The following is a 27924-nucleotide window of genomic DNA, read 5'->3' on the forward strand; positions in this document are numbered from 1 at the left end:
CGGTACAAGCTCCAAGATTCTACCAGACGAGAAGTTAACAATGGAGAACTTTTCGAAGAAGCATACCTAAAGTTGCATGACCCTTTTGAGTAAGTCTTGGAGCTATGGAAACTCCGAAGATGATGCATACAATTGCATGGTTTTATGGGTGGAAACTATTTTCAAAGAATGTGGTATTTTTATAATGTTTATCCTAGAACTGTCGCTATAGATAGGACACGGAGCTTATGGCTATTGATCGACCAGTCTTAGGCCAATAACTCTTTGCGTAACAAATAGTTTTCTCCTACACGTTCATACTCCTGTTACTGGGTGATTGCCAACCCTTATGCAGTCCCCACTAACCTTTTGTCAGGATTGATATCTATTGATTGATGTTATGCACAGAGTGGGTGTCTAGTATAGGGAGATTACCTGGTGCATTGTATTGATCTAGTAACGTCTGGTCTTCCATCCTCTTGCCAGGGTGCTATGCGCCTCTTATATAGTAGATAGGCCCCTATATTTACCTAACCTAGGCACCTTAGGTACTTATAAAAGTATAAGAAGAAGTAATGATTTTTGATTAAAAAGAACTATAGAGATCAAAACAGCCCGGTTCATCTTGCATGTCTGCCTGTTAGTACCAGAAAACGTAGATGTAACATTACTAGGAGGTATTCATAAAACAGCTAAGAAATCTAGGACCACTTCAAGGAACTAAGCGCTTGTTGAGTACATTTCCTACCCGCTGGTAAACCCTTACTTATTCATCCCACGAACGTTGTATCCCATTCTGTCACATAGTCATTCTTTAGTAGTGGTTATAATAAAGTTCTGAGTTGTCCATGCCTCTTGTCCAGGATCTTGGCCCCGAAAGGTGGTTGTTAGTCTTTCAATAAACGCCGATAACGTGTCATGAGACTCGTAAACTTGTCCACGGTAAAACGCAGAATCAAGAGGAATTTCAGATAAGATCATGGATGGAAAATTTGTTGGTTTAGTTGTAAGGAAGACTTTCAGCACCTCCTCGCAGCTCTTTCTACCTTGACTGAGGAGGAATCCGGGAATTTCCATGTCAATTGGCAAGTCCTTTGTCTTTCCACCATCTATCACCAAGAATCCACCGTCACCCGCAGCCGATAATATGTTCTCGATCTTCCAGGATGGGGTGAAGTCGAAAATTGCCAAGTACAAGGGTGCCTGGCTGCGATTTTCAATCACGAGATGCCAGTTGCCGCCATGCTGAACCTGAAGGACGCTTGACCTACTTTTCTCGTTTGTGCCAACATATGAACGAAGTGAAAACGAGTGTTCGAAAGAAGAGTTAGGCATTTTATTTCCAATTGCTTCAGCATATTTGAACTGTGCAATATGCTCCAGAATATTCATGAGTTTATGCTCAGATCCTTGTGTACTTAGAGGAATTGTTGGTAGATTGTGAATCTTTTGGAGCGATCCATTCAGGATCTCAAATTCCTTCCGATCGTTAAGCAAAACATTAAACATGCACGCCTCGGTATCATCATCCGAAGCGCAAATATGCATGTATTGGTGTTCCAAAGCCTTATTGCGTTGGATCTGACTGTAGACACTTGATAAAAGCCGTATAGGGGTTGCTCGATGCAAGACAGACGTAATTAGCTTTGCTTTCCAACCTGTCTGGACCTTCTGTAAAGTCGTAGATGGCTCTAAAGTCGATACCAGCGCATTGACCGTTCTGACTTGAGCTATAATTGATGTCTCTTCGGGCTGACTAGTAACATCCTCTATTGAATCAAGTGGATACAGAGCATATTGATACCCAGCATGGACGCCATGCGCCTCTCCTGCATCTAGGTACAGGATACCCTTTCTAAAATAGGCATGAATAGTAGGCACATTCGGTTCAGTGATGGGTCTCCCGAAAAAGGATAGCTTCCTGTTTCCGTAGCGCATCGGGGTTTGCTGCGGCCAAGACGCGCGAAAGTTCACACGTAACTGCTCATATAGAGATTCGCTAGTTATTTCTATCCTATGCGTTCGTAAAGCGCATAACGCTTCTATTAGAAAATAACTGAGAGCTCCTCTCCGTCGCCCAGTATCAATCATTTTCAGTTCATGTGCGAGTTCCTGTGGACCACATGCGGAGAGGATTGTATAACCCTCTGGGTTCTTAATCCATCGATCTGAAAGCAAAGTTGAGTCGCGAAAGGCGGTATCGGAGTTGCATATATCCATGAGGTTCGCATAATGTTCTCCTGAGACCGGGTCCTCGGTAGATGGGTCATAATCAATAGACCGAATAGCTGTACCACGAATGTCGTCGGTTCGTAGTACACTGCCTGAGAAGCAGCAGTCAAGACCGAGTGTAACTAAGAGCCCCTTCTTTACGAATTTGTCGAGAATATTGGCTAGCGCTGTGCCCCGCAAATAGTATATACCATGATTGTTGTCATCAAAGAGGACGAGAGCAAGATGTTTTTCAATTCGGAGGTCAAGCTGGGTTTCAATTTTGGTACCGTGTCCTGAGTAGTGAATGTATACAAAGTCACCCGGTGTCGCATAATCCAGAACTCCCTTTAGCTTCTTAACCACATTCTCTTTTGTTGGTAAACAGTCTGGATGCTCTAATGGGCCGAGAGGGGTCGAAGTGGAAGGTGTCGTTGCAGTAAGAACTGAGATATCTGTTGGATTAGGCCCTGATTCCAGGTGATGCTTTATTGCCGTCACGTCATTGACACATCCGTTAAGATGATCACCACTCTTGTAGAAGTCTATTCCGATTAGAACAGCCCAGTGCTTTGGAGGAGGAGAGGTAATGTCAGCCATGATGGAAGGATTGTAAATATTAGATTACTTAAGTTGAAATGAGTATTAAAATAGGAATAGACGTGTAGATACATCACTCAGGGCACTGTTATATATGTTCATTTCGCATTTTCCAATACAGTATATTTACAAGCTGGAAACAGATATCTGTCACAACAAGAGAGTATTGCCACATTAGGTGCCTGGACCTAAGGTAGTGTAGTAGGTTCTGTGTGTTACATTGGGGCAATTTAACGCTTGTGCATATATGAGACGCAGCCGTACGTAGACGATGGGCGATATGCTGATCTCGCGTATCCTAACATACCTAACCTATAGAATTCATAGTATTCGATACCTATTAAAATCAGCCATCCAGATAGCCTACCGTTTAGCCCAGGCTCGGTTGCGCGGATAAGCTTATTCATACAACTTATTCAAGACTGCTTAGGTGCCTAGGTATTTAACCTATTATATTAATAATGTATTAGGCATTCATAGCTGCCCAAGGCGTAAATCCTAGCCATAGGTTGAGAAGAGACTAATACTTTCCTAACTGGCTCTATTTACACCCCACCCCCTGGGGCTATGGAGAGGCTATATCATAGGAAGTACATTACGCGCACGGATCTTGACCGTAACTGACAGTTACAACCCCTGATAGCTGGTCTGTGATATTAATGTACACTGTATGAGCTTGTCCCCGAAAGCTTCCAAACCCCCATATGATCTCATTGGACTGTTCGCCTGGTCGATACTCTATAAAATCGGTATCGAAACGAATATCCCACTGCTCTATAAAGATCCGAGTTAGATTCTCTGGCGTTACAATTTCAGGATTTCCCTTGATGATAAGAACTCGAGAGAGATGATAGACGAGAAAGGGCTTGGCGCGGACTCGATGCCGACCAACCCTGGCGCACCAACCTTTGACATTGAAGGGGTGCTGAGACTGTAGGAGTAGGAATCTGTTACAGGCGTTTGCGGTAAAGAATGTCAACGACGCTGCTGATGTGGAAAAGTACTTTCTTGTTCTGTTATCGTACACAGGTGGATTAATATGCAATGAGTAGACGCGTCCGATGCCTCGGATTGCTCCAAGTACATCTGAGATAGTGCAATTTGGTGGTAGCCCCGTGATCCATAGCCTGCAGTTTTCGTCTTCAGGGACATCTGCGCTCGTGTTGAGAGGTAGGGAGCGGTTTCCAAGATAACCCGGCGCCGGGGAAGATTGATTTTGGTCTACTGAAGCACTTGTACCCCCTGAGTGTGAATCATGGCTTGACTTGTTCTGTATATTGCTGTGGGGTGGCAAGACAGACTCATCCGTATACTGGCTTTCATGATAGAAAATATTGGCCATTTGATTGTGATGCGTTTCTGGAACTCCGGACACCTCGCTGCTTATCAAGTTATTGGAAGGACCTAGACCTAGACGTTGGCGGTAATAGTTTAAGACTTCACGTGAATGAGTATTACAGAAGGCTGCTTGGATGACAGCTCCTAGTAGGCAAATGTCAATTAGTCTTCTAACGAGGTCTGAGAGATTATCATGACTTACTTTCTTGCTCATCAGCTGCATCCGCCATCCTGATGGGTAAAATAAGTATTATGAGGGCTCAAGTACTATTAGGACTGACTTCGAATATTATTAGTAGGTTTCTAATAAACTTAAGATATAGGAGAGAACTTACAATCTAGATAGGAAAAAGCTTACTCCTTAATTGGTATTTATCGAAGTAATGGAATTATAGGTAACCTACTATTTTAGATTTAAAGGGCGAGGTCACTAGGAATAAGGTTGTATTTATAGTAATAGTTCATATATTTGGTAAAGCCAACAGCTGGAAATCGTGTTTCAAAGAGTCGGGTTATAGTGAATAGTCCTTGGGACTTTCATGACGCAGAAAATATTACTCTTGAATTTGATTATGTGAAGTCCTCGTCAAATACATCGTAGGCTTTTATGTAGATGATTTGGTCGTATCAGCAATCACGAAGAAAGTACTTAAAGCAATAAGTATGTGTTTGTGAACATCACAAAGGGGCATGACGAAGCTGTGTTAGGATGGTCCGAATAGTTTGAATAGTCTTGTTCTCTGAATCCGATTTATGTTGTCTTGTGTAGCCTATTAATCACATAACTTCTAATATCTCTATAGTGAATGAAAAGGCTCCTGAAAGAAACCTCCTATTCCTCGATCTAGACACATCCCAATTGTCCAAGAGTTATGTCAAAATACAGGTGATACCAGATTGTACTTTAAGCATCCTTATCCTCCTAGTTTTTTAAGGTGTGATTTTGGGGGTTTTACTTCAAGACCATCTTTACATTAGTCTTATACTAATCACCTCATTTGTCCCTTTTGAGCACTTTCGAAATATTAATATGTCCTTGTTTTCAATTTCCTTTTTAAAACAAATTACACTCGGATCTTGTTTCTTACACGTTTTGAAGAGACATCAACTGAATCTAAACAAAACCAATAGCTAATACAATTATTTAACCTCCTCTGTAGGCTTCATTATACTACTTAAAAGAGAATATAAAAATAAAGTTAGGTTGTTTTCGAAATAATGATTGAATAACAACTAATGGTATAAGGGATGTATTATATATTTCAAGTCGGATATCACTTGGTGGAGGTAGTAAGGCGCTTTTTAATTTTCATTTGAACTTTATGGTTACTTAGTCCTCAGATGTTTACTTCACTATTTCCAGACAGAATTGTACGAAACATTACTAGGCTTGTACACTGACTTCTAAAATTTCTTCAATACTCTCGTTTTGGTCTGAATATGAAGTTTCTTCACTTAAACTAGCGCCTCAATGAATTAACGGCATCTTCACCCCCTTATCTATTGATAATCTCTATAAGTCTTACAAGTATACGTATTCCAGATACTAGGAGCATCATACAAAATCTCTAAGAAACGCGAGACTTTCCTAATATGATTAAGTGTCGGCTACTTCATGTTTGCATCTCGAGGACAGGGCGGGTGTGCTGCAGTAGAGTGATGCAGCCCAAAGATCTGCATACCTAAGCAACCAATAATAGACGCAAAGTATATTATGGCGGCTGCATAACCCTTGTCTTCGAGGAGGGGAGCCCGTGAAATGGAAAAACCCAAGTAGGCAGGCAGCATGACCGGGGTCTATCAGCTCGGGTTGTAGTACGATCCTTTGCCAAGAAGTCGAGAGCACATCAATGCTCACGTAGGAATGCCGCCATATGCATGGCAATATCCATACTTTGACCTCAACTACTTTAAATTCTGGGCTTTTAGAAACGAAAAGTAGGATAACTTATTGTTATGTTAATGTTGACTTATTATTATTATATCCTCCTGAACGAGATACATTTAGGTGGTCTCTACTAAGCCTCTCATGTCTTCTACGTGTGTTCTGATCACGTCCTGAGCATGGCTTATAGTATAGATTTATTGAAATGTATAAGAATATAGATCGGAAGTCGTAGGAAGTCGGGATAATAAGACTCTGATCTGCTTCGGTACTTAGACGGAGCCTACAGGAGAAGGTGGATATAACCTTAACTACCTGGTAGTGTATGGCCAATAACGCTATAGCCACGCTGCCTGATATATAAACTATGCAACGCCTGTCTTCTTTTGTATCCTAACCCTAGTCCGGCCAATCATCCCGGCGACACTTGTACCAGTCATATATTCATGCATGGCCTCCAATCACGGGGGCATGCTAAATCTAGGACTTGTAGCTACATGGATAGTTGATTATAAGTAGGCTCTGCTCTTGGTCGATAGACTACGGTTCAGTAGACAGCTAAATATTACAACTTGAAGAATACTACAACTTGAAAGAGCATATAGCACTCTAGTGGCACCACCATGTCTTCCGATACAGTGAGTAAAACGTCTCGATTTAGGCAAGTTAAGCCTATCGTCAAACATCGCAGTCAAGCCATAGGGAACTGGATCGTCCGAAACTATGCTAACACAGATGCAGGTTGATTTGAAGCAAGAGCCCCAAGAGACCCAGGTGGCTCAAGAAGTCTCTCAAGGTACCAAAGAAGAGCCTCAGAATGCAGAGCAGGAGCCACAAGAGAAGGATGAAGAACCTAAACAGATGACGTGCGAGCTCGCACTTCTAGACAAGAAGTACGACAAGGACGGCCATAAAGTATACAGCAAACGTAATCCTAGAGAAGACGGCGACAATCCAGACTGGTGGAAGCTATACGCCCTCACAGAGACGCGCCATTTCAAGGAGAGCGGTGCATTCAAACGCACACGGTTGCATGTGAACCCACAACCTTTGAAACAACTTCTTGAAGATGTCATCGTTGGGTTTCCCTATGATCCCGTTGATGCTCAGCAGGAAGTTGAGTTCGACCTGCCGGCGTATTGTCTCTTCTTCTACCGAAAACAGCTAGAAGAAGTAGGAACAGAACGGTTCAAGGACGACGAGAGTTCTCTCAAGCACCTCAAGCTTCTCCTAGATTGGATCGACAAGGTCCACGAAGAGGCTTTCAAGGCCTCCCAACGCTTCCAATCGAGCGATCAGAGACCGATTAGTTACGAGTACCTCTGGACGATATTCAAGCCAGGCTGCCTCCTATACACTCGCGTCCAAGGCCAGCCGCGTGCATTCAAACTACGCGGTTTCTGGTACGAAACTGACGACGAGCCTTGCTTGGCCATCCGATTCAGATACGTCGACTACGACGGCGAGAAATTCGGCACGCGCACGGACACGTTCCGCATCCCCAAGTACTCAGGTGTCATGCGCTGCGAAGATCTCAACATAATGCCCCTTGACTTCCATTCTTCATCATCTGAATTCCGTACCCGCCTGCTGGAGCGAGGCCGTCGATTTCGGGAACTAGCTGGCCAACATTTCATGCAGTATAGCGGAGTGGCCATCAAGCACGACGGCTCGAAATATGACCGATATAATCTCTCCGGCCGCGTCGTGATCGACTGTAAAAACTACCGGCACTTCGAACCGAGCGACGACTTCGAGTTGGACGACCTTCCACGAACCGAAGCGGCGAAGCGCCAGCGCACCATGCGCAGATATAACGCAGGCGTCGACGGCGCTGACGGGAATATTCTCGATGACCTTCTCGATGAGGATCTTATTATGACCAACGCAACGGTGCGCGGCTTCGCGTTCTCGATTAAGAAGTTCCTGGAGTTCTTCGTGGAAAATCTCTCCCCGATCAAATGGGATGAGACCTACTTTGATCAGCTGGTTCTGAACCCTACTACCAAGAGAACGGTTCAGGCCATGGTATCCATGCATACGCGACGAGGTCAGACCAACGCGGGAGTTGACGATATTGTTGAGGGCAAAGGAAAGGGGCTTGTATTAGTCCTTCACGGCCCACCAGGAGTTGGAAAGACTCTAACGGCCGAATGCGTAGCAGAATCAGTGCATAGACCACTCTACATGGTATCTGCTGGCGATTTAGGAACTGACAGCTATTCGCTCGAGGTGACGCTAGGGCGCATTATGGACATTGCAACGACATGGGGTGCGGTTTTATTGATCGACGAGGCCGATATTTTCCTAGAGCGCCGAAGCTTACATGACCTTAAGCGCAATGCGATGGTCACGATATTCTTACGAGTTCTTGAGTGTAAGTGAGCACTGGCTGCTACTTTCCTTCATTCTAGCCCTTAACTGTACCCTTTTGTTAGAAGTATGCTGATATATTTATCCAGACTACCGCGGAATCCTCTTCCTGACAACCAACCGCGTTTCCACCTTCGACGACGCCTTCACGAGTCGTATCCACGTACCCCTCCGCTACACGAACTTAAACGAAGCCTCACGCCTGACTATCTGGCGCAACTTCTGCAATCGTGTTCCAGGGGCGTGGATATTACGGAGAAGGAAATGAATCTCTTGGCTAAGCATGAACTCAACGGTCGCCAGATCAAGAACATCGTCAAAGCTGCCGAGAGTCTTGCTGCATTTGATGGCCTCAAACTTAATGCTGCTCAACTGGAGTCCTTCACTCAAGTCCAAGGAGAGTTTGAGAGGGACTGGTTGCAGTTTGTTGACGTTGCTGAGTAAATAAGAGTTAATATGTGTTGTGTTAATTCTTATAAGAGGTAGAAATGGCTAGGCTGTGACACGACGTATCGTCTGATTACGTTCTATAGCCTTAGTTTAGAACTGTACTGTAAACGATGGAATCGCGACCTGGAGTACACATTCCGGTGAAGCGAAACTACCTCTATACTCTCATAGCATCATTAGGTAGTGCAGGGTTTGCGTAATCAATTTCGAAGTCATACTGTAACTATACTATTGTGGGATAAGCTAAGATCTCGCTAAAGAGAATTTCAATGTGATAACCCATCCTAAGAATAAGATATAATATTCGTAGTATTGCAATATCGTAATTATTGTATCTATATTGGTCTAAGCCATCATCGCCTAGAACCCGAGACGCAAGATCCACTCACGATCTTCCACTTACACAAGTCATGACCAATAATATAGCCTATATTAGTTCTTAAGAATTTAAGCAGCTGGCATCTAACTATGTCTAATTAATCTACGGAGCATTTATTGAAACACTAGCTAGGATAAATTCGTCAAATCAACGCGTTGATAATAACGCTGAATCATCGTCGACTATCCAGTCGTCACAATGACGTAACTATAAGGGGTATATTCCACGATAGTACGGCATGAATAAGAATACGTTGTGTTACAGCTCCAATGCTCGATAGATGTTATATCGAGCAGTAGAGCCGTCTGACATGTCGACGTGTCTTCTTGCGTGAGGATGACGTCTATAAAGCGAGTGGTGAGCGCATTCTCCCAGCGCTCGCGCCCTCCTGGGAATATTGTCTACTCGCCCTCGCGTATAAGCATTAGTTACGGCATACGGAGTCTTAGAATAACTATATCCGCAAATGGCCGGAATCTAATGCAGAGTTCAGAGTCAAGAATTTACTTAAACCGCTCTCTACTTCTTCAAGACACAACATGGCTAAACTAGTAACTAACGACCTCGAGCAATTCGTGCGTACATCGGGAATCACGAACCCCGTCTGGATACACGGGGACCCTTTCTCTAAAAGGCCCCAATTCAACCCACTGTCTAAGGATATTGAAACAGATGTATGCATAATTGGTGCCGGTATAGCCGGCATCTCCATTGCGTACGAGCTTATTACTCGCGGCAGAGAAGTTGTCCTCGTAGAAGCTCGAGATGTACTTTCCGGAGAAACCGGCCGGACAAGCGGGCACCTATCCAATGCGTTAGATGACATGTACCCGGAGATCGCCAAAAAGCACGGCAAAGATGGGGCGAAAGCTGCTGCCGAAAGCCACACTTGGGCGTTAAACCGAGTCGGTGAAATTGCCAAGGAGTTAGGTATTGATTGTGAATACCGTCACTTGCCTGGGTACCGTGTATCGCAGTACCAGAAGGGTACTGAGGAACACAAGAAGGACATGGATACGATTAAGGAAGATGTTGAAATGGCGAAGAAACTCGGGATTGACGCCACATTCGACGAGAATCTGACTGTCAGGGGCTGGGGTGGCAAACCCGATCAACGGGGAGGTGCAATTTTTGCCAATCAGGCTGCTTTCCATCCGACAAAGTACTTAAACGGAGTGTTGAAGTGGCTTAAGGAACAGCCCAAGTTCCAATGCTATACTTCGACACGGGTCCTATCCGTAAAGGAGAAAGGTATTGAAATGCTCGGTCTAGGCCACAAGTACGTCCAGATAGAGACAGAGGCCGACAACACGATAAGCTGCGAACACGCGATTGAGGCGACAGATGTACCGCTGCAGAAGCTTAGCGTAATTGTGCAAATGGAGTGGGACCGAACATATTGTATCGCGCTGCGTGTGCCTAAGGGCAGTATCGATGACATCTTGCTCTACGATACAGACGACCCGTATAAGTATATCCGGCTTACCCCCTGTGACGAAAATGACGACTACATGATTGTCGGAGGTGAAGACCATAAGGTTGGTCAAGAAGACTCTAGAGGACACTTTGAGGCACTAGAGAAATGGGCACGGGAACGCTTTCCACAAGCCAAGTCCGTCGAGTATCAGTGGAGTGGGCAGATCTTCGAGCCGGTAGATTACATGGCTTATATTGGGAAAAACCAGGGCAATAACCGCATTTACGTGGTGACGGGCGATTCAGGTAACGGGCTGACGCACGGCGTACTAGCCAGCAAGCTGATCGCAGACGAGATCGAGGACACACCTAATACTTGGAGCAGTCTGTACTCTCCGAAGAGGGTCAGCAGCGTTATCAAATCAGCCCCAACCATGATCCAGAACGATCTTCAGGCCAACATGCAATACAAGCGACTCCTTCAATCTGACATACAAGATATTGAGGATCTAAAGCCGGGATGTGGCGGCGTTCTGAATCCCACGGCATCAAAGCCGATCGCCGTGTACAAGGATGAGAACGGCAATATAACCAAGATGAGCGCGTTATGTCCACACATGGGGGGTGTAGTATGTTGGAATAGCGTTGAAAAGTCGTGGGATTGCCCGGTGCATGGCAGCCGCTTTGGTGAGAAAGGCTTGTCAATTCAGGGTCCTGCCAAGGCGAACCTTGGCAAAGCATAAAGAAGCAGGTTACAAAGCTGGGCAACGAAAATAACCTTTCTCTATATCTACCAAGAGCTCAGAGATTTTAGTGGGAACTACAATAATAATAAAGCATTAATACTGACTAAATATTTTCTCTATGTAAGACACGCTTTTATGTCTTCTCGCTATGACTTGGTCATGGGATTTACAGGCCCCAAAATGGTTGATGACTCGTAGCTCGTACTCTAAGCCCTCGTTATATCCTGTATAAACCCTGTCAAACCGGGGGTCCGAACAATAACACACTGAGTCTTTCCACGCGTATCATTCGAAAGGATCCGTGATAGGTCTAATCATCTTCCTCGGAATCGTCTTCCATATCCTCATCATCATCTTCCATATCCTCGTCATCGTCTTCCTCATCTCCATCTTCGTCGCCATCTGGGTCTTCAAGGCCATAATCGCCTTGGAAATCTGATAACTGTTTCACTTCGGTTTTGTATCCCATGGCTTTGAATTCTTTTTCGAGTTGCTACAAAATGTTAGTTATGTAGACGATGCAAATGTACCTTGTGAAGAATAGGATAACTTACCTCTACCATTGCATGTGCGCAGCAAACCACTACGTTACTCTTCCCAGGTTCAAACAGGGGCAATAGCCATGTCTTCATAGCCTGCTTAATATCTTCAACCGATATTTTTCTAACTTTCGCAAGCATCTTGATGTTATAATCGGGTTCAAGCCCTCTTATAGCACCAACTATGAATTTTTGCACTGCCGCGGAGGCCAAAGTAGCCTGCTCCTCCGCCATGGCCATCACCAACTGACTGATCGCGCCCTCAATCATAGGCTTCTCAAACTCGACAGTGCCATCTACTAACGCCGCGATAGCATCACGCGCAGCAGAAATCGCCTTTGATGCTAGGGGGGACCTATACACTTTAAAATGCAAGTATCCTCCGTCTAGCTCCTTTGCAAAATAGGCACCGTAGGCTAAGCCGTTCCCGCGAACAGCATTCCATAATGTACCTTCCACAGTTTCCAAATATTGCATAGCAACTAGAAGTGCGGGAACCACTGGGTCAGAGAACGAGGTAAGGCCTTTGCTAGAGCAAATGGAGTAAGAGCTATCAATTGCTCTCATAGGGACAATCGTCGCCCCAACAGAGCCAGGGTTGCGACCTTCGCTATTTAGAAGAGTGTGAGGTTTAATGATGGGGTTGACAGACTCTACGTGAGCGTTGAGTGAATTAGAGAGTGCATCCCAAGCTTTAACGGGGTCAGACAGCTTTGAGTTTGATATATCAGCTATGACCAGAATTCGAAGGTTATCAGAAGTGAATAGAGACTTTCTAAGTTCCTCGAACTTCGATATCACCGCTTCGGGGTCCTTGTCATAGAGCTTCTTAAGTCGACGGAGATATACAGTCTTAACAAGGGTGCGTTTCGCCACAAGCAGGGACGAAGCCTCGTTATGAATAGCCATTTCTACTTCACTAGTCATAACTCTACCATCGCGTTTCGCTTCGGGGATATCGGCAAGCTGCTTAGCAATACAGGCCTTCAAACGAGTGAGATCGAAAATGCTGTCAAACATCATCGTACGGATCCACTCAATAGCAGTAGCATACTTTTCTGGCTCGACTTGGAATCGAATTAGGAAGCTTTCTGAATCGCTGAATTTACTGCCCGAATCCAAGGCATAGCTAACTGTATCTCTTTCCAATTCCATCACCACCTTCTCGAATGGGACGCGCTCGCCATTACGACGAATAGGGGTGTTAAAGAAGTTATCGCTGAAGAGTGACAACAAAGGTTTGTATGCGGCAGGCAAATTAGAAGTGCCCACGTGGACTGAGATATGCACAAAGTTTGTCGGAACATCTTCGAATTGCACGAATAGGGGTAACTCAGACGAGGCCTGATCAATGATCTTTTGCGCGGAATTTTTGTGGATACCAAGTTTCCTAGCCATGCCGGATCGTGCAGTCTGAGATTCGATGAAATGAATCGATTCTATCGGAGGTACCGGCCACTTCTCGAGTACTGAGGCCGGAATCTCAACCTCATTCTGCTTCTTGGCATCCTCTAACTTCTGGGTTAACTGTTTTAATCCCTCTGCGCCTAGTTCCTGTTTTCTCTTCTCGATCCTCGCTTGTTCATCCTCTTTCTGTTTTGTAGCTAGCTGTAAAGAAGGCTTTCCAAGTATAGAGACATGGTGAGCATCAGCGAGCCATGTTTTCAGGAAGGCTCGCCACTGCTCGTCTGTCCACTTTTCTAGAGCATCATATTCATCGAGACTTGCAAGTTGCTTGAGAGTTGATCCGTCTCGGTTACCGAAGAGGTAATCTGTGATAATATTTGTCGAATAGAATGATTCAGATTCTTCAGCTTGGGCCTTCACTTGCCGCCGTTCTCTCTGAATACACTCTCTCATGTAGGTCATATTCAGCGGCTGGGCTGCGACCTCCTTGAGTAAAGAGATAAGCCGTTGCTCAACAAATTCTAACTTTTCTGTAGCTACACCGGTCGGCTGAAGCCAAATAACGCTGTTTGGTCGAGCATCCCACATGTAGGATATGAGAGCTAGCAAGCTCTTCCCTCTCTACCATAACGTTTTCCAACACTGCGACGGAAGATCCGCATAAGTAAGTCAATAGAATAGTTAGGCCAGATGATTGGATAATATCGGTGCAACTTGGCCCAAAGAAACCCACAACCATATCACCTATCGATTCATCCTCTTCAGGAAACTCAACAGTTTCAACTATTGTCTTCTCGAGAGGGGGTGGCTGTGCAGACTCTATCCATGGTCGTTTGAATGGGGCGTCGAGAGGGGGGAGGTCGTCTTTGACGCTCTCTTCAAATTGGTCTAGGATAGTAAGAAGATTATCATGGTCAACCTCGCCAACTATGATAATGCACATGTTCCGTGGCTGATACATTTCTCTATGGAAATTGCGTATCCTCTCTGGGGTCAAAACCCGTAGGTTTTCCATCATACCTCCTGTCTCATATCGGAAACCCACATTTTCGGGATAAAGAAGGCGTCGTGCTTTAATATCCATAATCTCTGCGCTTGAATACTGCACACCTTGCATCTCTGAGTAAACGACACCGGCATCGTTGCCTTCGCCATTAATATGATGGACTTCGGTCAGACATGCCGCATCTGTTATGGTGGGTACGATAAGATGTTCAAGATAGACTGGTAGAATCTGGGCGAACCCTTCCCAACCAGCTGTCTCAAGAGTGTAGGCCGTATGATCTGTCATGGTCCAAGCATTAGTGCCCCCGTAGGCTCTAGAGGCTAGCTTATCTAATAACCCCTTATAGTGGTAACTCTTTGAACCCATGAATACCAGGTGTTCAAGGGTATGAGGGGCTCCCGAGTCATCGAAAATTTCAGTGGCTAAGGTGAAGTAGCCATTAACTTTTGGGCCCTTTCGGTCGGTCACAATAACCTGCATACCACTTCGTTCGGATTCATACTGAGTGATTGATGCATGGGCGTAGTCCGTTTGGAAGCTTTGAAGCTTACGAAATCGTACACTAGGGCCCTGTGACCCCATCTTGACGTCGAACGGCTTAGACGAGGCGGCTTGTATGTGGCTGCTCGACTAGTAAGTGTATGTCCACATTAATAAATAAGAAAAGAAAAACGAAATAGCGAAATGACTACGGATTGTTAAATATAAAACATGTTAAAAAGACTTCTATAGATGGACAAATATAGGCATATTCGTGATGATAGTAAAATCCGTGATGAGGAGTCAAGGTGCGGTCAGGGTACGTCTTCACTAGAGTCCGGCATCCAGTTAGATGCTACCTTTTTCGAAAAGTAAGACGCATATAGTAGAAGAAATTTCCACTACTACATCAGATTTCTCCGATAACACACCATGCATCCATCCCTCTATGCACATTGGGATCGATCACATTAAGGTAGGTTTTCATACCCAGTATCACCAACCCTCTGGCGGTAGAAGATAATGACGGTACCAATGATAGCGACTAGAGCAGCTGAGAACGATGCCTTAAGTTGCGCCTGACTGATCATAGTATTATAAATAGACCGTGTATCCTTACGCCCATCCTTTTTTGTAAGAAGCTACCGGATACGAGACAACGGGCGCTAATAATAACGGTAGCTACCTAACTCAGAAGGATTTATGTATGTATGTATTTGAATGAAGTACTTTGTGCTCAACAAGGTCGATCCGGGGAATGCAAATCTCAGATGATAAGAGGGTAAATGTCTCTGACATACCTTAGTGACTTTTGTGACCTTGGTGACCTTGGTGACACGTTAGGAGATGACCAATAGGATCGAGGTGAAATTGGAGTGGTTTCGATCTGAACCAGCTGCAGGTCGAAGTGACCAAATTTCGGGTTCCAAATCCTGGTCCAAATCCTGGCGTCAGCTTAAGGGATGATGTGATGATGTGGTGTGTCAAGCACGCAGTACTTTTGTACGAATTATTCAGGCATATGATTCCCGGATTGTAGGTCATACAAAAGAGGGGGAAAGATAGAAATTGTACAAAGACGAAAAAGCAAATCTAAGATTAAGGATGAGCACAATAACGTAATGGATGTGATTCTATCAAAAGAGGTTAGAGTTGAATGAAGTTTGAGAGGTAGGTAGGTAACCAGGATAAAAGAGATACGGTAAGGACTTAAAGGTTGGTGCAATTATTTGCGACTACCTTTTTTAAGCCTCCCGATATTTCTCCTTAGGTACCTCTTAACAGGTACTTTGGTGAAATCAAATCCCTTTGCTCCTCCTATTTCTAGTCCTACTAACCCCGCGGCGGGGCTGTAATCGATAGAAGTAGAGAAGGAAACGCTTAAGCGCTATGCGCCAGATAAGCGATCGCCGTTGAGTGGGACTTAACAAAATGACCTATCATAAATCACTACCAGGGTACTAGCTTGGTACCTACGTAGGTAATAATATGGTCCAAGCTTCATTACAACTTTAGAATGATTTGTCCAATACCAAAACTTGACGTAGCCTTTTCTTTTTTGAAGCTATCACGATACGATTACAAGCTTCGTCTTTGTTTGTACAGCAATGCCTCTGAACTATATGTCCAATCTAATTATCAATCAGAATAATTATTATTATATAGAACTACGCGACTAATATCATTTCGAAATTTGATGATGACTAGTACCTCTAGCCAGCTCATCATTGTTGTTATCCATGCTACATAGCTTTCTCTGTCGTTGAACCTTTCGATCTAGGTCATTGTTTTAAATGAACTCCGAAGAAGCCACCTCCAGGTATATCGCTATGTCTAGTAAAGAAGGAGGCCAAATTGGCCAGGCGCTGGTCGATTTCTCCTTGCACGGCATCTTCCCGGATGAAGATATATCATCGCGACAAATTTCAGCACAAGATCTTGCGCCAGCTTTAGCATCCTTAGAAGCAGCAAAGATAAAACTAGAGGTATTCCAAATAGCCATCAGCTTCTCTCTAATTCGTCCGCTAATCAAACTACTGTAGTCTAATATCCATAAGATCAACGAGGAGACTGCCCCGTAGACCAATGGATTACCAATGCGAAATCGCTCGAAGATGATATAAACCGATCGCGAACCTGGGCGAATGATATCGTACGGCGTTCACAAGCACCTGATGTATCAGGTAAAACAATAGAAGAAGCAGAAGCTAAAGTTAGGTTCCTGCAACAAGAGGTCGAATACAGCCAACAAGTCCACCTTGCATTAGGGAGTATCAAACACGTGAATGGGCTCTTAGATCAGGTTGAGCAAGCGCGGGATGAGCGTAGGATATTGGATTCTCTTCATCTCTTAGAAAGTAAGAGGCTCAGCCCCCCGTCACTGTCCATCACTGATCGATTCTAGAATCTTGGTCTGGGTTGGACGTAATTCCCGTCGGGAAATCCTGCCGTGTCATGAAACTGCTCGACATGAGGGCCTTCGAGTTGAAATCAACGATTCACGATGTGCTCGACCGTGTTTGGGATTCCCTAGTACGGATAGACCGAGAGAACAAAAATATTGCTGTATTTCAAAGTCATGAAGGTACTTACCACAACCAAATACGTCACGAACAATCTAACCCCTTGTAGATGAGCAGATGAGTTTAGCCGATGCCGTTGTAGGTCTAAAGGCGTATAAGGAACTTGATCAAAAAATGACTTCATTTTGGCATGGCATCGACCAAACTGTTGTCGGTCCACGCACCAACATTGAAGCTCAGGAGCTGCCCAAGATCCGATTAGAGGGTGTATGAATCCCCTCCCACCATATTTGCGAGCTACTAACAGAAAATTAGTCGTATTTAACTCTTGACGGGAGCGCAGATAGATCTATCACCGCTTTATTTTCCGACCTAGACCAGGTGATGACCTATCTATCTGAGCGTTTACCGGAAGAGTTGGTATACTCCTTATCCAACGTAATGATGCAAGACCTTGTCCCTCGGCTTATAAGCACTTGGCTAGACATAGCAGTTCCAGCATCTCTAAAAGAAATGGACGAGTTTCAACATGTTACAGAAGTTGTAAAAGCATTCTGCAACCGTTTGCGGGGTTTAAAACTTTCTGGGTTCGAAGAGCTACAGGAGTGGGTTGATGATGCTCCGAGGGTGTGGTTATCCAAATGTAAAGAAACTGCATTAGACACCGTTCGTACGAGGCTGTCCCGAGGACTCGGCCAATCGAAGGAAGTAGAACGTGTCGAAACTCAATCCGTCACGCGGTCCGAAGGTAAGGAATTAGTTGCCAACGGTGTTGGCCCTTCAAATGATGATGATGACTGGGGCGCAGCGTGGGATGATGGGGAGACAGATACTCAAAAAGACACCAATTTAAAACCAGAGGCAAACGAAGATGACGGAACTGATGCGTGGGGTTGGGGTGAAGATGATACTGTAGTCGAACAACTTCAAACGGAACCAGCAGCTGAGGAAGACCCTGCGGCAGCATGGGGATGGGGTGAAGAGGATACGATGGAAACAGTCCCTGAAGAGCCGACATCGAAATCTCAACCTTCAAACACACAGACTCGTGAGTTGACGTTAAAAGAAACTTATAATATTTCTTCTATGCCAGAGCCGGTCCTAGCACTTGTCTCGGCTATTCTTGAAGATGCAGCCTCGCTCGTTGGGTAAGCTCATGCGTTCGTTATACAGGCGTAAAATCTTGATCATCTAACTGAATATTAGGAGTGACGGCAACCCGATGGCGTCAACAGCCGGTGGTCTCTTTTCATTACCAACCCTTGTCCTTGCTATGTTCCGCGCCGTGTCACCATACTACTATACTCTTAATACAGGCGGTAATATGTAAGTCTGACTTCATTATCCCTTTTTATGGAAACTCATTTTCGCTCAGGTTCCTATATAATGACGCGATATATCTTTCCGAACGGCTTTCGGACCTCGCTAAGGACTGGAAAACCCGCGAAGATCTAACGCCTCGTGCGATTGCGATGCTCCGCCTCGACAATGATATCAAGGCACTCCAGTCTTTCGCAACTCGTGCCTACTCGTCCGAGATGTCTACACAGAGAACAGTTTTGAGGGATTTACTTGGTGGTTCTCAGAATCTTCTCCAGCAGGACGGGCTCGCTACTTCCGACCTAGAAGCACAAGTCGACAGCGCAACCGGGCACGTGCGTGCCCTCGCCGCAACATGGTCTACTATTCTATCGAAATCAGCCTGGAGCCAAGCCGTAGGCTCACTGGTCGATACCCTCGCCGCGAAACTTGTCTCCGACGTCATGGACCTGGCAGGCATCGGCCAAGATGAAGCGTACAACATTGCGAGCCTAATCGTGCGCATCACGGAGCTTGACGAGCTATTCCTTCCTCCAGGAGCACCAAAGGACGCAGTCCCCACTACATCCGAGTACGCCAGCAGTTGGCTAAGGCTCAAGTACCTCAGCGAAGTGCTGCAGAGCAATCTCCAGGACGTACGTTATTTGTGGATGGAAAGCGAGCTTAGTCTATATTTTTCAGTTGAAGAAGTGGTCGAGTTGATCGGCCTGAGTTTTGTGGATAATGCACGGACGAGAGAGATCGTCAAAGAGATCGAAGCACATCCACAACCGCTTAGAGCGAGGTGACGGAAAGTGGCTATAGGGCTGTAGCTAAAGTAGATTACTACCTACCTATGTAGAGACGTACATGATCAACACTTTATTCCCGTACTCCATGTATCAGTTATTGCTTGGTAGGTAATTTATTTCCCAGCTTTCTATATAGTTTCGCTGGACCAAATTGTAATGCCTGGTAACGTTTGATACCATTATCACCGGGTAAGTCCCCAGTCAACCCCGATCGCACACGATGATCCACAAGCTGTATATCAACTGAATTACCTGGCACCGCTAATCGTGGGCATAATAAGTAAGAGTCACCGCTACTTTGGCCGCGCGTCCACAAGCTGCATAGGCTATCAAAAGAACCGTCAATCCCAGCCGTTCCGCGGATAAAGTGCTTACTCTATATATGCCCATCCAGCCCAGCCGACCTGTCAGCGGCGGGAACGTCAAGGCCATACCCGAAATTAGGTAAACCCTCTCGTAGGGCGGGTATACGAAGAAGTGCGGTGCTCATAAGACGACAAAATGATCAGTTGATTTTGTGGACAGAGAGGATTGACTTTTGGTTCCAACTCGACGGCCTTGGATCCTGGGTAATCGGCGAACCCGAAATCATACTACATAGAAGCTGTGAACATGTGAAGATGCAAAGTGGTTCCCGAATCTGAAATCCACGTGGTGAGCCGAAACTCGGTCGAGCTGTTCTTTCTTTGCATGAGAAGGGATACACAATTAGCTACCTATCATACAAACCCATCATTTTTCTGATACCGTACACATCAATAACCAGCCGAATTCAAGTTTCTTCAGAGAGAGACCTCTCTCTCATACCCACTTCCTACATAATCTATCACAAGTAAACCAACCTTACACGCCGAACCGGAACTCCCGGACCTTCTTCTGGTAGTAGAACGTGGCGAGCGCGCCGGCAACCAGCAAGCCGATAGGCACCGGGGCGCGGGCCTTAGTCTTGACGACGCGCGGCACGGCCGAGCCCAGCAGGAGGATGCTGTTTCCTAGCGCGAGCTCCGTGCCGTAGTCTTTGTTGCCCTTTATGAGGTAGCCTACCAGGCAGCCAGCCGTTAGTAGGAGGTACCCAGGTAGGTAGGTAGGTAGGCAAGGAATAGAGAAGAGCCAAGAGTCGAGTAGCTAGGGGAAGAACATACCGGAAAACGCATAAGACGCTCCTAATCCCAGACCCGCGATAAGCGACGGCCTCGAGCGTGTCCTGATGAATCCAGCAGTTCCACCAGCCGGCAACTATACGTTACCCTTCAGTTAGCCAGCGCCCAATCACTTATATCATCTCATTCAGACAAGTCGCACGTGACACTTACGCAAAGCCGCCAATGTGAAGGAAGGATGCTCCGCCATTGCTAGACCTTGAAGAATTCTTAACCTAGGTGTATATATATGTAACCAGGTGATCAATTAGGATAGTTAAGCGTATGTTGTATTGTATACTATTGAGTAGAATGTACGATATATATCACGTAGCTATCTGTATTAACAGGCACACAATACAAAAACTCGTACGAGTTGATGAAGTTAAAAGGTTAACAAAATAAACCCACCTCCCGAACTTATTCCGCTCGCGACTTGGAGATCTTCCGAAGCAGCGAAGTCCAATAGGTTATCAAGCTCTGGCGCAATTCGAGCTACATATAGTAAAATCAAATATTCCCCATAATACGAGAGCCAAGAACTTTAGCAAAGGTCCTTGGCTTTTAGTGATAGGATATCTAAGATTGGACATATAACTAGAGATACTTCGTGACTTCTCCTTGGAAGTTGAGAATAACTAAGGTAGCTTATGATAGTTAAGTGATCTTTTAAGGAACTTAAACTACTTCGTCAACTAGGTATAATGCAATAACTAAGCTTTTTCATACCATAATAAAAAATAAAAATAAAACAACGATATATCCAATGGTTTCACATTTCACAATTATAGCACGGTTAAAATCAAAGAATGACTTGAACATCTGGAGCCGCAAGCGGTCTCCCGAGTTGATATTGATCTTTCCAACGTATACTCTCCTCTTCTCTCCTCATCACTTATGGTAAATAGTGTGGATAATAATTCTTATGACGACAATACATCTGCCTAGTAGTATTGGCATCCATCTCTGTCTCTTCTGTCCTCGCTCAAACTACCAATTACGCTCTGGCTCAAAGGCCGTGGAGTTACACAATTTCATAACCGCTGGCTTCCACCGACTTTTGGATCGCTACCGTCTCGCTCAACGAGTTCGGCATGTAAAAAACAACACTAAGTAAGCAAGCTCCGAAGCGGTAGCGAGGGTATATGCTCCGAAAAAAAAAAAAAAAATCAAAACTAAACCAACAAAACCATGAACGACCGTATGAAGGGCTAGCCTTTGTCCCTAAAGGTTTCAATATGCCCCGAGGATGACCTCTTCCGTTTCAAACCCAATAAACGCCGTTGCAATGCAAGATATCCTTCGATATGGCCTCGATACACCGTAGTGTTTTTGACCGTCCAAACGAAATGCTAAGATAGTAAAAAAAAACACAACTTGAAAGTCTTCCTCATTAATCGGGGTTGGCAATAAATAATCGCCCACTTGTAAGGGTCATCGTACGCTCGTCCACACTACCCCGGCGTCGAAGGTCCTCTGGATTCTTGACGCTCTTCTCTCTCGTAAGTGCGGCGTTCATCAGACTATTACTCGCAAGCTTAGCGGCGCTGACGCTACCGAGTTCGGGTAGAGCATCGGCTTTCTCTGCGCTACTCCCACTTCGAGTGCTCTGCGGTCGCTCTAATTTGTCGTCCCCAGGCATATATTCGGGGTCCTCGATAACCATGCTGCCCGCGCGTTCCGGCGTATCACCAGGACTCCATCTCTTGCTGTTCTGAGAAGCACCGGAAGTACGATACGCGAGGCCTCGTCTGCTGCTGGCGGTACTACTACGCCCGCTGCTACCCGTCCTACGGTGATGCACGCGGCGCATCGACAAGTCATCTTCGTCGCCGTCTTCGCCCTCGACCTCGGTAGCGCTCAATCGCATCGGTACTCCGCTGACTCCCATGTAATTACTGTCAGGTGTGTACCCTACCACGCCAGGCTTACCGTGATGGCGGATCTTAGCGGCAACCTTGCCGCCAGTGCTTCCTATCCCGGTCGAAGTGCGGCTTTGTATTGCACCGCCAGCGACTTCTTGATTGGCCCTTTGTTTCGCCAAACGCTGTTGAGCCTGGAGTCGCGGGTCTTCTGACTGTGACCGATCGCACCATACGGTGGCTTTTTGCTTTCGAAGCAGGGCGACATAGCTGGTCGAAGAACCGCCGCCTGATCTCGAGGATGTGCTACGTCGAATATCGGCAGTAGGCGACGTTCGGTAGGCGGCAGGTGGGGTGTTGCTGGAGGTGGTGCTGAATGTATTGACGGAGGGGGATCGCCGTGTATGGCCCATAGAGGGCTGCGGTTGTTGCAGATGCTGCATTGGAATGAAGGCTTGCGGGAATACGCTGGAGGAAGACGTTCTTGATCTCGAGTGGGAATAAACTTGAGGAGACGGATCGAGAGATCTCATTCTCATATTATGATCTTGACCTAACATGGTTGAGAAGGATTTTCTCCTCTTCTCCCTTTTCGGAATTCCAGTCACAAAAAAAGCACTGACGATCCAAATTGCTTATTCCTATGGGTCGCTTAGCTTGGCCGGATCGGCGTTGGGTCGGCGGAGGGTGCGATAGGCGTCTATGAAGGTAGGCGTTTGATGGAGTTCGTCTAATGAGACATGTATGCAGTCAGATTTTGGGGGCAGTGGATATATAGCGGGCGGTTGGCGCTTATAATTCGAGTACCGAGATAATCCGCAAGACAATGATGCCTTATGTACTATTTGAATTCCTTTTGAATAAAATAATATCGTGTGATTGTGGTGGCTTGAGGTGAATAGAAGATCGAGACAAATGATTTGGATATTTGGTAGGTAAGAGTAGTCAGGTACCTGGGCAAGTCAACGAGTCAACGTTGCATAGGCTGTGCCTTTTGCTGATGTGGATGATGTCCAGTCGCCGGGGAGTCCAGGGTACTGACTGGCTGACACAAGTGTGGAATGTGCCAATGAGGGATCCTTTTTTTTTTCTCGCGCACTCCGTTGTCTAGCGTTTTTGAAGTGGGCTGAATTTGTCTTGGGTGGGGGACCGTCGTATCTCTAGCGCTACAGTAGTAGCCGCAAGGACAACAAGAGAACTAATAAGCTGCTTGAATAAACGAGATCATGACAAGGAACATTCGTGGTTCTTAAAAACAGAGGTAGAGAGCTCTTTAACGAATTGGCTTCGGCTTGGCTTTAGTTTCGTATATATGAGCCCTTCCTCTTTAATACAATAGTAATAGCGCCGATACCAAAATTGTAGATACTTTGTTCTTGCTCTTATGTTTTGTCTCGTTTCTTTCTCCTTTGCGTATTCGAGGGATGCAAAACAAAGTAAGTGTCGATAATTTACGCCGAGTCGGCTCACTTGTCTTATTGTTAAATATTTTTGCTAGTAGCGATTTGGTTGAGTACCGCTGTATGTAGCGCTTGCAACCGAGTTTTCTCACTTCTGAGTGGCGCAAAGCGATAAACAGAGGCGAAAAATGACAGTGGTGAAGGGAGGGCAATCCTAGCTGAAAGTGCTCAATTCGGTGTAGTGTCGAATAGCTTGTCCGCAAGTGTAGCCAATCAAGGTTGAATCTTCGCAGCGGGCGGCCTCGTTGGTCGCTAATCACTTCGTAGATGTTGACGTGATTTCGATATCTTGTTGACGTTTAGAGAAGGGATTGCCCAATGGCGGCGTCAATACGGGCTCGCTGCCGATGTCGATCACCTCTAAGCTTCCCAGAAAATACGGAAAAGCTGCACTACGACACATGCAAGGCCAAACAAAACCAAGATCAGGGTTAAGGTCAAGATCAAGATCAAGTTAAGGCTAAGGTGAGGATAGAAAGATTTATAAATTATAAATCGAGGGAGGGGCCTAGCTGTTATATTGAAGGGTCCTATAGATAGATGTTCGACACAACCCCGGTAGAGATGGAAATGCCTTGGAATCCTTGGAATGAGGAGAGAGAAAGTCTTAGCTGCAAACGAGTGCATACATATATGTATGATACATATATGTACCAGGTATGTGATTGAAGCGGAGGACAACCCTGATGACACCTACACCATCACTTATTTACTTTGGTATTATCGACGAGAAGGGTAACCTTGAAAAAAGGTCTGGGGGATTCTATGTATGGTTCTATATTCTTCTTGATTCGGCAACAATTGATGGAATCGATCGTTCGTCTCGGTATTATTGTTCGAATCATTAGTATCAGCCCATTGCCCACTATCCCATCCAAGGCGGGAAAAGGGAGCGAGGATCGTGAATGGGATTGTGTTAGATGTGGGTTATGGTAGATGGGATTCCCCGAAGTTTTGGTCGTGCGCGTAATTGATTTTTTTTCCTTCCTTTTTTTTTTTTTTCTATCATTGATCAAATTTCCCATAGTTCCTGCCATGCTTATGCTCATGCCGTGCTGCCGTGCTGCCGGCCTTATTCGCCTTCGAAGGAGATAGGTTATGTAGTATTTTGCGCAATGTTACGGGAGACTGCAGGCTTGTTAGCCTGTACGATAGGTACCTACCTTTTAGGTAGTTTTTGGCCTTCTAGGGCTGTTTTAAGGGCTGCTACGGACATTACAACTACCTAGGTACCTAACTACGATAGGTACTCACGTAGGTAGGTACAGATAATTAGTTTAGGTACCAAGCCTATCAATGATATGACTTATGGCCGGTTTGGGATAGTCTTATAAGTACCAAGCAGGTAAGATCCCTGTCAGCCTAGCAAAACCCCACACTTACTCTAAATGGTACCGTTGCAATCGTCGTCAAACTCCTATCACATTTGTACATTTATCATGCGTTTCCTGGTAGGATACCCTGTAGCAAACATACTCAAGTTTGCTTAACGTTAATTCATATTGTATGTTCGGTAGGTGATATGAGCACGACAAATAGTGACGAAATGTCTTCCAGCGCATCCGTTATGCTCGGCGAATTGACAATTGGCCTGAAGTTTTTAGACTAGGTACCTAAACAAGACTACCTAAAGAAGGCCTAGCTATCTCCAGTAGCCAGCACCGACAGCTGGAGCTCCTAGTGAAACGCTGTGACGCTCAGGAGCAACAAAGCTGGATAGACTATGATGTCGAAGCATTATCCACTTTGCATAGACCGACGTCCTAATTGCATGGGTACCCTTTTTTTTTCTCCTTCCTATATTCCTTTCGGCTTTGCAAACAATGACAGAAGCCAAGAGTTTCTCGGTAGAAAGCGAAACGCCAGTCCGACTACACGAGAATTGTTTCTTTCTTTTCTATATATACATCTATAGCATAGAGGTTAAGGAGGGGGGCAAGGGGGAAAAAAAGTTCCAAAAGACCCTCGAGTTGTTACAAGCTAGATGATGTAATCTAGAAGACCTCTGGCACAATTATGGGGTGATAGATAAATGTAAGTAAGTTAAAAAGCAAGGCAGAATCGGATATAATATTTATGTCGTTTGTTTCTATCGTTCAGCTCCGCGAGGCTCGGCCGGGGATGTGGAGGTGCATTGCCAAGCATTGTTCACTTTTGACCCCCATGCTGCTGCATGGACTTTCATGTAAAGTGTTCAATGTTTTAGTATATTAAGTTAGAGTCAGAGAATCAGACCTAGTCTGTAATTCATTTCGAGTCATGTTAGAATAGAAGTATAATGGTAACAATCACCAGCGGATCCAGGGCTAACGCCAATCAGAAAATTACAAGCCCATTAAGGGCTTGATTAACTATCAATTGTTGCATAGCTAGTTATCCTGCTATTCCGTAACTATTGTAATACCTTAAACCCTTGACGTAAACGAAGTTTATATAGAACTATACGATAACTCGATATAAGAGAAATATAGCGTATTCGGATAAATACCTCAGTGGATAGTGGATAACTCTAGCTTGGCTCCTTATAGAGGTATGTAGCTCGCATGTTATACGCTGCAGAAGAAGACATTATCATTATCAGATCATATGGTTTTGCTATACTTGTCGGGCTGAAGTCTATACCTCCGGCCTTATGGAATAGAGCACGTGTTTCCGATACAGCAGAGCCAGTTTTATATGTTAGATACCATCTGGTCTCGGCGGCCAGCGGCCGAGAACCTGGTTAACTTAATTTGAATCATCATCGAATGGTTCGATTCTAGAATTCCCCCCCTTCCCCCAACGACCTGGGCTTACTTACTGTCCCGAAGAATGAGGTTGTATGGAAAGCACGGAGCATTTACTACGGGGCGTCACGCTGGAATCCCGCATGCGCTGGGACTTTGGGAAGGCTGGGCTCCATGTCAGCATGAGCATGTGTACTGGCACGGCACGAGAGCTTAAAGGCAGAGCTGCAATGCGACGATAAAAAAGATCCAAGCGGTCTGACTTTTTGAGTTCGCATATATCCTCGGATATATCCATGTATTACCTATTGTGATACATTCAGCGACAAGGCTAGTTGCAGGTAAATACATAATGTACCTAGTGTAAGAGCACATTAGAAGGTAGTTAGTCTAATGTAGGAATGTTGGTATGGCCCTATCGTGCGTGCCGTTCTCATGCATGATAATTCCCCATGCTGTTGCTTTGCGACGGATTGTAGTATGCAGCTGGTTCTGTTCTAGCCCGAGACTATCGAAAGTCTCATGTGCCTAGGAACAAGGAAGTGTTAGTGTGTGAATAGGATCAATTTCACCACATCTATGTATCCATAATCCCCATGTTGCCAACAATATTTGCGATAGGCAATTCTTTTCGGCCCCGCTATAATACATAGCTTTAGCTTTACCTTCTCTTTCACTTCCCCTCAAGGCTTAAGATAATAATGTCTCCATCATCTCGAAATCGCTCGTGAGAGAATGGGCAAATAAATTGGATATCATTCAAAAAGTCTGGGCCGTTCTTTTTTCATGCATGCAAGTATATTGTATAACTTTATGCTCAAACCAAACAATGCTATCAGATTGGTACCTCCATCTCGGAACTCACACCTCAGGAGCGGCCATGAGACGAAAAAGAAAAAAAAAGGTTCCGAAAAATCTCGGGCGGGGGGAAGGTTCGTAGCGGCGCCGGAGCTTGCGGCGGCTCTCTTTCCTTTCCTTAAGACATACATACATTTATTATCGAACTTCATAGAATGGGGGTTGCCCCAATTTCGTCCGGTTCTAGTAATTCGCTTGGGAATCTAACACATTCTATTGCTATCTTGTAACTAAAAAACCCGCAGAAGAATAAAAGAAAGTAATTAGTGGGTAAACATTGCGAGTTATTCCCCTCTGCTCCCAGCCCCTTGTCTCCGCCGGCGTCAGGAACGCGCCTTTTTTTCCCCATCCTTCGAAATCCCACCTTCTAATAGGATAGTGTTGGTCTCTGCACTTCCAAGTATTTCCAACAATCCCCTTATTATTACTACATTATC

General features: G+C 45.2%; 6 protein-coding genes across 6 annotated transcripts; 3 read left to right on the forward strand and 3 right to left on the reverse strand.

Moving 5' to 3' along the window:
- Window positions 1-786: 786 nt before the first annotated feature.
- Window positions 787-2790, reverse strand: GL218_02146 (Metacaspase-1; the record flags this gene model as incomplete). Its single annotated transcript, XM_033578641.1, has 1 exon — window positions 787-2790. One exon carries the CDS (start codon window positions 2788-2790, stop codon window positions 787-789), a length of 2004 nt encoding a protein of 667 aa, XP_033439192.1.
- A 3846-nt stretch (window positions 2791-6636) lies between these two features.
- Window positions 6637-8830, forward strand: GL218_02147 (putative aaa family atpase protein; the record flags this gene model as incomplete). Its single annotated transcript, XM_033578642.1, has 3 exons — window positions 6637-6651; window positions 6755-8394; window positions 8476-8830. The coding sequence occupies 3 exons, from the start codon at window positions 6637-6639 to the stop codon at window positions 8828-8830; spliced, it is 2010 nt and encodes a 669-aa protein (XP_033439191.1).
- Window positions 8831-9754: 924 nt separating this feature from the next.
- GL218_02148 (putative Rieske 2Fe-2S iron-sulfur protein YhfW) lies at window positions 9755-11374 on the forward strand (the record flags this gene model as incomplete). The annotated part of the gene is made up of 1 exon (XM_033578643.1): window positions 9755-11374. The coding sequence occupies one exon, from the start codon at window positions 9755-9757 to the stop codon at window positions 11372-11374; it is 1620 nt and encodes a 539-aa protein (XP_033439196.1).
- Window positions 11375-11687: 313 nt separating this feature from the next.
- GL218_02149 (uncharacterized protein) lies at window positions 11688-14911 on the reverse strand (the record flags this gene model as incomplete). The annotated part of the gene is made up of 3 exons (XM_033578644.1): window positions 11688-11870; window positions 11932-13872; window positions 14057-14911. 3 exons carry the CDS (start codon window positions 14909-14911, stop codon window positions 11688-11690), a joined length of 2979 nt encoding a protein of 992 aa, XP_033439195.1.
- Window positions 14912-17263: 2352 nt separating this feature from the next.
- On the forward strand, window positions 17264-19439 carry GL218_02150 (uncharacterized protein; the record flags this gene model as incomplete). The annotated part of the gene is made up of 5 exons (XM_033578645.1): window positions 17264-17393; window positions 17441-17598; window positions 17647-18479; window positions 18538-18657; window positions 18707-19439. The coding sequence occupies 5 exons, from the start codon at window positions 17264-17266 to the stop codon at window positions 19437-19439; spliced, it is 1974 nt and encodes a 657-aa protein (XP_033438278.1).
- A 2535-nt stretch (window positions 19440-21974) lies between these two features.
- On the reverse strand, window positions 21975-23003 carry GL218_02151 (uncharacterized protein; the record flags this gene model as incomplete). Its single annotated transcript, XM_033578646.1, has 1 exon — window positions 21975-23003. One exon carries the CDS (start codon window positions 23001-23003, stop codon window positions 21975-21977), a length of 1029 nt encoding a protein of 342 aa, XP_033438279.1.
- Window positions 23004-27924: the final 4921 nt, after the last annotated feature.

The sequence above is a fragment of the Daldinia childiae genome (assembly GCF_008694065.1).
Source record: "Daldinia childiae strain JS-1345 chromosome Unknown Scaffold2, whole genome shotgun sequence".
Taxonomy (NCBI): domain Eukaryota; kingdom Fungi; phylum Ascomycota; class Sordariomycetes; order Xylariales; family Hypoxylaceae; genus Daldinia; species Daldinia childiae.